Genomic DNA, 12,795 nt, shown 5'->3' with positions numbered 1-12,795 from the left:
ATTGAAGGAAAGAGAAGTGACAGCATTAATAAGCTTGAATGCAAAGGGAATTTTAGAATCATTGTACTATGGTCCAGTATGAAATAGAACGATCGCTGTTTACATAATAAAGAACAAGATAACAGAACTAATCATTTTCAGCTGATTTTTGCATAATTAGGAAGAACTTAGTAGGTCTTATTGTTTATCGTTTATGAGTCATTAAGTGCATTGCGTTGGATACAATAGTCATCAAATACTCGAAGTATTTCTTGAGTTTCATGAGAAATATCTTTAGAGTTTGGAAGATTTACGCTTGGTTGATTGCTGAACTTTGGTGTTTGCTTTTAAAAGAATTATGGAAGGATGTTATCATGAATTTGCTCAACACATTTCAAAAAAAAAAAACATTTATTTTCATTAGTCCTTTGAATTCATTGACGGTAGCGTGATATCCTCGAGATCCTAACTGGAATAACGTAGCCATTGCGTTTCTCAAAAGTAAATTTTTTAGGTCTTGCTTGCTTGTTTGATTGGTTGAGTTTTGGAGTTAAAAATTCAAAATCCCCGCGCTTTATAAATTGGATTGGTAAACAAAAGTGTTGTCCAAACTTGCCTAACAATACCTACCCGTCGTTTTATGGTAATGATTTGATAGACAATAGTCTGCTCGTCATTTTATGGTAACGATTTAATAAACAATAGTCTGCTCGTCATTTTATGGTAACGATTTAATAAACAATAGTCTGCTCGTCATTTCATGGTAACGATTTAATAAACAATAGTCTGCTGGTCATTTTATGGTAACGATTTAACAAACAATAGTCTGCTGGTCATTTTATGGTAACGATTTAATAAACAATAGTCCGCTCGTCATTTTATGGTAACGATTTAATAAACAATAGTCTGCTCGTCATTTTATGGTAACGATTTAATAAACAATAGGCTGCTCGTCATTTTAATGATGAATAATTAATGTGCCCACCACTAGCCCACCATTCCCGAAACAAAGACTTATTCATACCGGTCAACAATAGCCTTATGACGTCAATTGGTCGTCATGGCAACCTCAAGCAATACCTGCTCGTCATTTTATGGTAATATATGATGAATAATTAATGTGCCCACCACTAGCCCACCGCTAGCCCACCGCTAGTTCACCACTAGCCCACCCAAAATCCGGCCCGTACGGTCCCTACACTACTACTAAAGACAGTCTCTTTTTATCGTATGCTATGGTCTATTCATATGTATATTAAATATATAGTTCGGGTTTACCTAAAACACGGATTCCGTATTCTGGATTCCGAAATCTGTTTAATTAGGCAAACTCACATTGTTCAGGGTATACATGGACAATTGATTTCATTGGTTTTAAACTTATTATCTATACTCTGCCGTTTAATCATCAACACAATTAGGATATATAGAACTCCAAACTCTGTTCTGAATATAAAAGCTATATGAAATTTTTAAGTGCTTTCAAATATTAACGAATTAGGAAAATGAAGATTAAACATACAGTGCTATTAATAAGAGCTTGTGATTTATCATTGATCAGCTAAGAGAAGTACAGAAGGGATAACTAGCTAAAAACTAGTGTGAGCTTTGGGCCTTCTTGGAGGCTTGGGGGGGGGGGGGGGGCAGCTTGGGCTTTCCGAGACGGACAGGCGAGAGGGGGAGAGAGAGGGGAAGGAAGGGCTCTCCTCCTCCCCTCTCTCTCTCTTTCCCCTCCGCCTCCCCTCCTCCCCGGAGAGAGTCTGATACTCAGGCTATCCTTGGAGTAAAAGAGCTAAGAGATGTACGATTGACAACACTCGGAAGAATCAAATTTATGCTTGAATTTTTTTTTTTTTTTTTTTCAATTTGTTGTCATGTAAGCTGGAAAAGAAATATATTTTGAAGTCACAACGCAAAGCTTACAAAAACAAAAATTACCTAAATCACAACTTCATTATAGCAGGAATGTTGGAGCTCCAGAGATTGCTTTGAAGTCTTCTGTTTCTTGTATAGGATCACAGCCAGCTACGTCAGACTTTTAACCAACTACTTCAAACATTTTGAAAAGCCTGTAGAAAATGAAGAGTAATTTAGAAAACAAAGCAATTATAACAGAAATCACCATAATGTAATTTTACTACAGAAAGCTCAGATCTCACAATAGTGTTAGAATGAGTGGATGGACTTGGACAAACAATTCTTCAATGATTCTTTGGAAAATAGCGGCTTTTTTAGTGAGATTTTTAAATTAAAATCCTTAACTGGGAAGCACGGGTGGCCTATGTACCCAAAATCCATGAAAAACCTGTGATTTTTTTCATGGGAAATCCATGGTATATTCACTGGTTTTCCATGGTATATTTAGGGGTTTTTAATGGTTTTATGTGATGGTTTTCTGATGAAAACTCCATTAAAAAAACATGAATTTCTTGTGAATTTTTAGCAAATTCAGGGCACATGAAAATCATCTTGAATGTGTGAGGACCCATTAAAAACCCATGAAATATCTCCTGCGCACAGCTGACAGCGATTTCATGGAATTTCCATGGCCCTTTGAAAACCCATGATTTATAACAAATTGAAAATTCATGGGCTATTTTCATGGGGGTGTCTAAAATCATGGCCCCTGAATATGGCAAAAATTCTCTACCCATGAAAATAATTACCAAATTTTCATGTGTTTTTCATGGCCCATGAAAAAATAATGGTTCTATTGCTGGAGCCAACCTAATAATCATGGCCCATGAATTTTATCCCAGGGAACTTTTCATGCTATTTTCATGGGGTGGATTTCCATGAAAATGATTATGCATGATTGGTTCAATAAGATGACTTTGTAACATTATAGAAAGAACTGATGTAATGACTTACAATATTCAGAAGCAATAGGAAAGTGCTTGAATGTATACATGGAGTACAATGATACAACAAAAACAAGACTATTTCGCCAAATATCGTGGTTGTTCTATTGATGTTGCACAATTACAATATATATATTTACTTCACTAGGAGTATACCAAATAAAGTATAATTGGAAAGTATACACCCTTACTGGAAGCAAGATAGCAAAATTTGAGTCCGAGCTACAAAGATGTTACTACATGGGGTTTTGCAATTTTAATACTGAGCTATGATCTTAGGCCTGAATTGATCATGATCAAAAAAATGAAGTTCAACTTTTCAACATTTTTTAATTGACATTCTTCTGATAAATTTCTTTTGAAATCCTTCAAAAACTAAAGCCTGAAAACAATAAAATACATGCATTCTAGAAAAGCTTATCCTATTTTTTCACATTTATAGAATAAATAGCTCTTATTAACCGAGTGCGAGGTCCGTACCGTAAGTTATGGACCGCAAATTGACCAATCATAGCGCGTGAAATTACCTTGCCATATAATAAATAGCTCTTATTAACAGAGTGCGAGGTCCGTACCGTAAGCTATGGACCACAAATTGACCAATCATAGCGCGTGAAATTACCTTGCCATATAATAATTAATTTTACTGACCAGGCTGGCAAGAGCCAATATAGACCAGAGCTCATAAATGGACATCATTATCTAAGATCCAGCTCTTTTATTAACTAAACCAGCAGAACTAACCAGCAGAAAGGGGAAGCACTGTCTGTAGTTTTCAAGTCTTGTGGTGTTGACTTTTCATCAGCGTTTTCTCAGGCTGTGAAAAGAGGAAAATGCTATAGTTCAGATTCAAATGCTGCAAACTTGTGTAACAGAATATATTCTATAAAACTCAATATTTAAATAGCTTTTAAATTTAAAAAACCTACCTCCACTAATAATACCAGTTGAACTTTCATAGCGCCTTCATAATAATGTAAAGCACTGCACACACGACTAAGCTCAACGAGACGTAAATCTAGCAGGGGAAACTAACGCCGTTGTCAGACTGTTGCGGACTGGCGTCCAAACAATAGATAAACCTTCTCACTCAGATAAAAATCTGTATAAAACCGAGGGAGGAAGCCACTAATCTGTATTGACGACATTGTTGATCTGTTAACCACACGGGAAAATAGTTGTTATCAAAATTGTTGAAAATTGTTATGATTTCTTCCACTTTATTTAATTAGCTGAATAGTGATGAGATGTTTGAATGCTTGTTTTTGCGGTTTGCTGTGTAATCCTTGGTTTGTGGTAACAGGTGCACAGAATGTCAGGGGAAGGGTAAGTGTGTTTTGGTATGCTGTATATGTGACATACAATTGATATCACAGTATACAACAGGTGCACAGAATGTCAGGGGAAGGGTAAGTTGGTTTTGGTATGCTGTGTATGTGACATGCCATTGATATCACAGTACATAACAGGTGCACAGAATGTCAGGGGAAGGGTAAGTGGGTTTTGGTAAGCTATATATATGACTTCTCATCAAGAATAAGAACTGATTGAATGGTCGAGTGGTGCATGAAATAAATGATGAAAAACGAAAAGAAATCATAAAAATGCTTGTGTTTTGTTTATCTTGACCATAAAACTTTTCCATTCAATCAGTTTTACTTCAAAAAGTATTAAAGAGAATTTGACTATATAACTCAAACAAGGAATTGCTTATTCCCAAGAAATCGACTGTTCTGTTGTGTCTTGTGAATTAAATATATAGCAAGAAAAAAATAATTATGAGCAAAAAAAGAAACCCTTATTATAATCAAATACTAACTGTAGTGCAAAATAGCTCCGTCCGAGCCATTAAGAAAGACAAAGGAGTTTAATTTGCACTAGCTATTTCAAGTTCTGTTTAATAGTTTAAATACTTTAGCCGGGAAGCCCTGAATAATGTGAAGAAGGCGACGAAGACTGAGATATAGTGTAAAAAGGAATGATGAGCAAAAGAATCAAAACAGGTGAAGACTAAATAATAATGACGGTTAGAAATTAAAGGGTAAAAAGCAGAAAAATTCAAAAAGATTAAATGTCGATCCATTTAGGAAAGGTCTTTTTTTGGGAGGGGGGAGGGGTGGGGCTTCAGAGGGGAGAGTTATCAGTAATTATTTCAACTTTTGTGGAGGGTCAAACCTTTTTATTTTGATGTGGATGTCTGAGTGAAAATGGGAGGGCTACAACTATTTCAAAAACAATTTAATTCGAATCCCTCAACACTGCCCCAATAGATAAACGTACCTTTCCTTAGAAAGAATACGTTCACACCAGCGTCATAATAATGCGGTTAAAGCCCACCATTCCTGATATATTATTTCATGATGAGGTTGTGTATATAACAACTCTTGTCACCATGGTTACAGTCCTCGATATATACCACAAACACCTCACTATGGTCACAGTTACGAGAAAAACAAGAATTGGTTTCTTATGTTTGATTTGCTTTGGGATAATTCTATGTTGCTTCGAACCAAACATTTGGTTTTCAAGCTGTTTGCTGTTGGTCTGTGTTGAAGGGATACCGGGGCTGAGTGACTGCACATTTGGTAGTGACAGGTAAATGAAAAAAATCGTAAAAACGAAAGGGAACGGTATTTGACGAATGATAGCTTTTCTGCTGAATCTGAAGCCGTAAAGATTTTGATCACAGAGCATTTTTCATCTATAAACAAACCAAGATAAAGATAGAAACATGAAATGCCCCTGCAGCAAATTAAAACCAGGCAGTTCCAGTCAGAGTCATTGATGGTACGACTAAAGTTCTGACAAACTACGACCAACGATAATTTATTCAACAAGAACTCCGTCGACTAAGTCGAAGAGATTTTAATTGTTAGTGAAAATTGATAGCCACATAATGGCGCTGATCTTTTGGGATGATATTCGAGCGAGACTGGGAAGCGAAATATCAACCATGATTAATAATCTAGGAATACGAAAATTTGAGGATGATAACTTTATTATCGGAACAGGGCTTAAATACGATAGGATGCGCCATGATGCCAGGCAGCTTCAACGAAACAAGTTCAAAGAAACTCGAAGTAAAGCTAATTTTGCGCGGTTTCGTAACGCTGCCTTGAAATGCGCAGTAGAAGAAACAGGAAAAATTATTGATCAAGAAAAAACTATCCGAATGAGAGAGATTGAACGAGAACGGGGAAAAGTGATTGCAGTACAGGAAAAGTGATTGCAGTACAGGAAAAGTGCGGTAATTATTTGCTCACAGCTAAACTACAAACTCCAATCGCTTCCGAAAATAAACACAGAGGAAAACAGAAAAGAAAAACAAAAAATAAAAGCATTCCTACAAAACAAGACTCTTGTACAGCGGGTGTTCACAGTATCTTCTCAAGGTATCTTCTCAAGTCGGCAACCGCAAACACGACAATCATTTTTATGGATAAAAATGCCCTCATGACAAGTGGCATGAATAGGACTGGAAACACAGTTACCTTAAAACTAAGAATAAGGTCTAGCAGTGGTGCAATCGTGAACTAGTACGAACGGTCCAGAACATGCCATCTTAACTTAGTGCGGAACATGCAGGCTCATGCGAATGCTGCTGAACAGAAAAAATTGAAATAAAATTTTTTAATGTTTTGTCCTCCACCAGTAGTGTTATAGGTCGATAATTACCCCGGTTTTTGCGCCTGAAATGCGCCTGAACCGTTCGCGGTCCTGATTGGTCCATTTGATAAGTCGGAAGTGACATCAAGATGGTGGCTGAACTAATTTGCATTGCGCCTGAACTCATTTGCATTGCGCCTGAACTCATTTGCATTGCGCCTGAACTGATATGTAAGTTCTGATTGCTCCCGAACTTACAGGAAATGACGTCAATGCCGTATTATTTTCATAGATTATCGAAATGACGGGACGAGTCTTCAGAAATTATCATGTTGATAGCTTTTGTGTAAAATGGCGGGAATTAAACAATCAAAACAGCGTGACTCGGCAAAAAAGTGTACAAATATTGGGTGTGAGATGTTTGTACAGGTGTTTTGCGTCAATGCAAATGTACAGCCTATTAAGAGGGTGGAGTAGTGATTGCCCAACCTATTTCAACTTTAACATGGATCAAGAATTTGGTGCAATCAACTCTTTGTCAGAATGGGAAAGTTTTATGGACTCGAATAGGATCCCGGATTCATCCACTGGGTTAGCACTAAATCGTCTTTTGGAGTTGACGACAGCAGATTTTGAGGTTAGCATTCTTAAAGCAAAAAATCGAGCTTTTTATATCTTATTTTTATTTTATTTAATTTTTTACCGAGTTAATTTAATTCTTACTAACAAGAGAACATTTTTTTTAGAGTAACTGTACATACACGGAATCGAACGTGGATTTGCCAACGCCTGGAAATAGTAGTGGAGACAACAGGGTAAGAATATTTTTTTCACAGTTGAATAACTTTGTGCGAGACTAATTTGATTGTTTTGATTTTGCTGTGTTATTTTTTTTAAAGATCTTATAATTTTTTCTTTATTTAAAGGTTAAAGTTCAAGAAAGTGAAGTTCAGACCGGAGCTGGTGTACCGAGAGAGGTAAATTCAGTTTCTTTTTACGTTTTTAATACTATTTTCAGTCAGTTGAATAGTTTATTTTCGATGAACTAATTTCAATGTTTGTTTTGTTTGTTTAAAGGATCCTTCCAATAATCCCTTGACTTGCAAAACGTGTAAGAAGACTTTCAAGAGAAAATTTGATCTAAAACGCCACGAAAGAGAAATTCATGATGACAAAAGACATCCCTGTCCTCACTGTGGAAAAAAGTTCAAGAGGAAATCGGATGCAAGACGACATGCACTAAACGTTCATAAACGTCGGGCTATCAAACGTCAATATAAGTGTAATCAATGTGGAGAGGAGTTTGATAATTTGGCACCCTTCCGAACGCACCAAGAAGCATGCCACCCGAAAAAGAAGGGAACCAAGAGACCAGCCACAGGTCAACCAGGTAGGTTTTATCAAAATACACTGAAAATCTAAAACTTTGACTCTTACTCGTTAAAAAAACCCTTAGTTCAAGACGAGTGACTATGGATGTACATAGCAAACAATGCAAAAGAAATGTATTAATTTGTTTATTATGGGAGTCATACGAATAGCTATACTTGGTTGTACAATTAATTTAGAGTGCTTTAATTATTTTCAGAACCAAGCCCCAAGAAAAGGAAACAAGAAAGCTGCGGTAAAAATGATAAACAAGCGAATGACGGAAATGCTACATGGTCGGTAGATCCCAGATCCATCGATAGACTCCCCGAAGATGAGCAGAGTCAGATACCAGAGTACAGACGACATTGGGGTTACATACGTACGCGGTTTTCTCGTAAGAACAAGCTTCTGAATTGGTAATAATTATCGTCTTCAGTCTCTTCATCCAAGAGGGCTCATTGAACATCTAGAGCAAGTGTTCAACGATCAAGATACCGTGTTCAAATTAAACATCGCCTTTGGGTTTATTCTAAGAAACATTGAGAATAATCAACTACAGTACCATTACTCTTCCAGAAATAACGATAACGTCTTTGACGAACCATTCCAAATTTCAACTGCTGCTGATCTCCAACCTGTACGTGATGGTTTGCAAAACCTAGATGTTCTAGAATGGGCCAGACAGCACCGTCCAAATTCTAAGTGGATCGTCGAGCAAGTGACTAACGTTACTTATTTTGTCACAAAGGTTATTAACCACCCCATCGGTAGAGGAAAACGACTTCCACATTACGTTGTTGAAAATCGTGGGATTACTCCATTGGATTGCAACTTTCGAACAGGCAGACCTTACGTATACGAGGACAACTTGTGCTTCTTTCGTGCATTGGCGCTGCACAATGGAGCACATCTTAAAAACTTGGAAAGGGATACTAAGCATTATTTTGAAAGGTAAGTGCTGTCAAGCATATGTTTCTTTTGTGAAAGCGTGAAGTGTGGAGTCAACCGATGAATTGTTTACTTAGAATAAATTAGCGACCTTTTGATTGCATTTTTGTTTGCCTTTAGTTAACGAAAAATTTTTTTATTTATTTTATTCACAAACCGAGACTTTAAACGACAACCGTTGCATCAATTTGTTTCGATATATTTCTATAACCGTCATTTATTCTTTATTCTAGGTATCGGGACCTGTTTTTAACAGACCAAGACTTCCAGGGAGTTACTACAGATGACCTTCCAGATTTAGAGAAACTCTTTGAAGTAAATATCTTCGTGTACACATTAGAACTGTCACACTCTGATGATGACGAGTTGATTCCAGAAATTATTGCCAAGCTCGTGACCCGTTCTTATCGTAATTACGGCAGTACATTGTATCTTAACATGTATGAAGGACATTTCTCTTACATAAATGATGTAAAGAAGTATTCCAAGTCCTTCTCGTGCAGTCGCTGTGGAAAATATTTCAAGAGTGATTATGGCCAACGTCGACATGAGCGTAGATGTGAAGCCAAAGTTCGTTATCAGTTCCCAGGTGGCTTCTACAAAATTCCAAAAACATCTTTGATCATCTTGAGGATGAAGGGATTGGTATTCCTCAGCACCTCAAGTTCTTCCCCTACAGAGCCACCTTTGATTTTGAATGCTTCTTTGATCGCAACGACAATCCCGATGGGACAGAGAAAATGCTTTGGGAGGCAAAACACGTACCCGTCAGCGTTAATGCTTGCTCTAATGTACCCGGGTACGATCAACCAAGATGTTTTGTTTCAACTGGTGACTCGAAGCTACTAGTTCAAGAAATGGTAGACTACCTTAAAACGATCAGTATGGAAAGCTACCGATTAATGAAGGAACAGTTTGATGGTGTATTTACAGGTATTGACAACAGATTGAAAGAGAAGAAAGCCACTCCCGTACTAAATGAAACAGATAGCGAAGAAGAACATAATGGAATAGATGTGATGAGTTCTGATAATGATGACGATGAGGAGGATATTGAATCTGAAACGGAAGAAGACCGGTCCTTCATAAATGATGAAGATAGTATGGCAGAAGAAGAGCCTTCGTTTTATAGAGCTTTAAACCAGGAGCTATGTGAGAGAAGACCCGTCCTGAGAAACATCGAAAAGACAGAGAATAAGAGAAAGCATCCCTTACTCAAATTGAAGGTAATCTTTATGATATCTTCTATATGGTATACTTTTTATGTTTACGACTTTTGAACTAACGAATCTGACTATATGTCTTTTTTTTCAGGAAATTAGAATATCGCTAAAATTAAGATACTCATCCTTATTCCTTTTTTCCCCTTTGCCATAGGTTAGATTGGAAAATTATCTAAAAGAGCTTCCAGTTGTGGGTTTTAACTCTGGAAAGTACGATCTGAATGCTAGGTAAGAGAATTCCTCTTTCCTGTTCTGGCAGAGAGCGAAGCGGTGCAATTCGCCATCAAACGGAACAATAACATGATGTGTCTTAAAACAGAACACTTGCGATTCCTCGATGTAACGAACTTCCTTGCCCCAGGGTTCAGCTACGATAAGTTTCTTAAAGCTTATGAGTGCCCCAAGACCAAAGGATTCTTTCCTTATGAGTGGCTGGACTCTCTGGAAAAGCTAAATTACTATTCCCTACCTCCTCACCAAGCTTTCTACTCTTCGCTTACCAACAAAAATATTTCAGAACAAGAATACCAGTATTGCCAGAAAGTATGGGCAGACCATAACATGCAGACCTTCAAAGAATTCCTAGTCTGGTATAACAACTTAGATGTTCAACCGTTTTGTGCGGCGTTAGAGAAGATGTGTCACTTCTGGAATGGAGAAAAACATCGATATGCTGAGACAGGGAATCTCCATACCTGGCGTGACTCTCACCTATCTGTTCAAGACACTAGAACCCGGTATTAATTTCTCGTTGTTTAATGAGAAAAATAAAGATCTTTACACGCTATTCAAGTCTAACATGGTGGGCGGTCCAAGTATCATCTTCCACAGGTACCATGAAAAACACGAAACCAAAATCAGAGAAAAAGAAATGATAGCCCTGGGAAAGAAACCAAAGACATGTCAGAAAGTAGTTGGTTACGACGCTAACGCGCTATATCTATGGGCCATCGTGCGAGATATGCCAACTGGACCCTACACACGTCGACGCGAAGAAAATCTCTTCAAGAGGGAAACCAGCATTAGGATGGCAACGAAGTGGTTAGAGTGGGAAGCCCATCAGAGGAACATATCAATTCGTCACGATATGAACGATACGGAAAAGAGAATTGGGGACAGGAAACTACCAGTAGATGGCTTCCATGGTCCATCGAGTACTGTTTTTCAATTTCACGGTAAGATATTTGTTTTACTTTTATGTCAATTGTTTACAGGAAGGGAGACTTGTTGATTATACTACAACAAGTTGAAGCAGCTTTCTTGGAAGAATTCCTATAGATCAAACTAATACCGTCTTTCCTTTGCTTTATTTTAGTCAGGTTGCTGGTGGCATGGACATGACTGTCATTTGACTGAAGGGAAAGAGTATAACGAGAGGAGGGAGAAACCTATGGTGGAGCTGCTAGAGGAAACTCGACGAAATTCCCAGTACATACGCAACGAGGGATATTCCTTAGTAGAAATGTGGGAATGTCAGTGGCGAGAGCTAACACGAACCAATCCGTCCTTGAGAGACTTCTTAAAAGAACGGTTTGAAAGGCCACTAGACAGTCACTGGACCCTGACTCAAAAGCAAATTTTGGATGGTATAAAGAATGGGAGTCTGTTTGGTTGCCTTGAATGCGATATACGGGTCCCCGAACACCTAAAGTCCAAGTTTAGTGAAATGTGCCCCATTTTCAAGAATACGAAAATCAGTCGTGAAGATATTGGCGAGCATATGATGCTCTTCGCTGAAGAACAAAACATCATGCCCACTCCGCGACGGAGTCTGATAGGCAGTTACTTTGGAGAAAAAATACTGTTGGCCACTCCTCTTGTAAGATGGTACCTGAATCATGGGCTTGAAGTAACCAGAATCTACCAAGTGATTGAGTACGCTCCCATGTCTTGCTTCAAACCGTTTGGTGAGTCAGTATCCAATGCCAGACGTGCTGGAGATGCAGATCCCAATAAAGCCATCATTGCTGAAACCATGAAGTTGGTAAGTTTCTGCCTAAAAAAAAACAACCTTTCTGTACTATGTGTTTTTTAATGTTCTTACTTTTTATTCCCAGGTTGGAAATTCAAGCTACGGAAAAACTATTACAGATCAAGAGAGGCATCGAGACGTAAAATTTTGCAAAGAGAATAAAGCAAGTCAGCTTATTAATTCCCCATATTTTAGGCAGATAGATTTTATTGACGATACTACATACGAGGTGCAGTCGTGTAAGAAACGCATCAAGTTGAATCTACCTCTCCAGATTGGCTTCTTTGTTTATCAATATGCAAAGTTGCGTATGCTTCAGTTCTACTTTGATTTCATTGACAAATATATAGATAGGAGTGATTTCCAATATTGCGAAATGGATACAGACTCTGCGTATATTGCTTTAGCTGGGGAAAGTATCGAGCAACTCGTCAAGCCAGAATTGAAAGATGATTTTAAGCAAGATATGTCCAACTGGTTTCCGAGAACCGACAGTGCTGCAAATGCAGCATACGATAAGCGTACCCCGGGACTGTTTAAAGAAGAGTGGTCAGGGGATGGTATTATAGGTCTTTGTTCTAAGACTTACTACTACTTTGGGGATAGCGATAAGTTTTCGTGCAAAGGGATCAGTAAGAAAAATAATTGCATCGACAAAGACAAATACCTTAGTGTCTTGCTTACAAAGAAAAGTAGTGCAGGTCAAAACAAAGGTTTCAGAGTTGTGAATAACAGTATTTACACGTACAATCAAATTCGGAACGGGTTTTCGTATTTTTATCCGAAGCGAATAGTGTTAGAGGATGGTATCACCACAATCCCCTTAGATATTTAA

At 37.8% G+C, this 12,795-nt stretch overlaps 2 protein-coding genes across 2 annotated transcripts; both read left to right on the top strand.

Annotated features, from left to right (window-relative positions):
* The first annotated feature begins 6,951 nt into the window (after positions 1 to 6,951).
* On the top strand, positions 6,952 to 9,669 carry LOC148911397 (uncharacterized). Its single transcript, XM_089029366.1, has 7 exons — positions 6,952 to 7,083; positions 7,193 to 7,261; positions 7,373 to 7,423; positions 7,524 to 7,836; positions 8,035 to 8,114; positions 8,254 to 8,768; positions 8,999 to 9,669. Exons 1-7 carry the CDS (start codon positions 6,952 to 6,954, stop codon positions 9,612 to 9,614), a joined length of 1,776 nt encoding a protein of 591 aa, XP_088885492.1. The 3' UTR covers positions 9,615 to 9,669.
* Positions 9,670 to 10,224: 555 nt separating this feature from the next.
* Positions 10,225 to 12,795, top strand: LOC116286284 (uncharacterized). Its single transcript, XM_031692747.2, has 3 exons — positions 10,225 to 11,163; positions 11,308 to 11,972; positions 12,046 to 12,795. The coding sequence occupies exons 1-3, from the start codon at positions 10,641 to 10,643 to the stop codon at positions 12,793 to 12,795; spliced, it is 1,938 nt and encodes a 645-aa protein (XP_031548607.2). The 5' UTR covers positions 10,225 to 10,640.

The sequence above is a fragment of the Actinia tenebrosa genome, unplaced genomic scaffold, assembly GCF_029948245.1.
Source record: "Actinia tenebrosa isolate PJP-AT-01 unplaced genomic scaffold, QUT_ActTen_1.0 PGA_scaffold14__42_contigs__length_11649687, whole genome shotgun sequence".
Lineage (NCBI taxonomy): Eukaryota > Metazoa > Cnidaria > Anthozoa > Actiniaria > Actiniidae > Actinia > Actinia tenebrosa.
Note: the sequence above shows the minus strand (reverse complement) of the source record. Positions and strands in the feature narration are given on the sequence as shown.

Excerpts from the sequence above, each read along its gene's own strand:
- LOC148911397 (XM_089029366.1), top strand. The coding sequence starts at position 6,952 with ATGGATCAAGAATTTGGTGCAATCAACTCTTTGTCAGAATGGGAAAGT. Across the intron at positions 7,837-8,034 it reads ACCAGCCACAGGTCAACCAG|AACCAAGCCCCAAGAAAAGG; the intron begins GTAGGTTTTATC and ends AATTATTTTCAG. Across the intron at positions 8,769-8,998 it reads ACTAAGCATTATTTTGAAAG|GTATCGGGACCTGTTTTTAA; the intron begins GTAAGTGCTGTC and ends TCTTTATTCTAG.
- LOC116286284 (XM_031692747.2), top strand. The coding sequence starts at position 10,641 with ATGGAGAAAAACATCGATATGCTGAGACAGGGAATCTCCATACCTGGC. Across the intron at positions 11,164-11,307 it reads TACTGTTTTTCAATTTCACG|GTTGCTGGTGGCATGGACAT; the intron begins GTAAGATATTTG and ends TATTTTAGTCAG. Across the intron at positions 11,973-12,045 it reads TTGCTGAAACCATGAAGTTG|GTTGGAAATTCAAGCTACGG; the intron begins GTAAGTTTCTGC and ends TTTTATTCCCAG.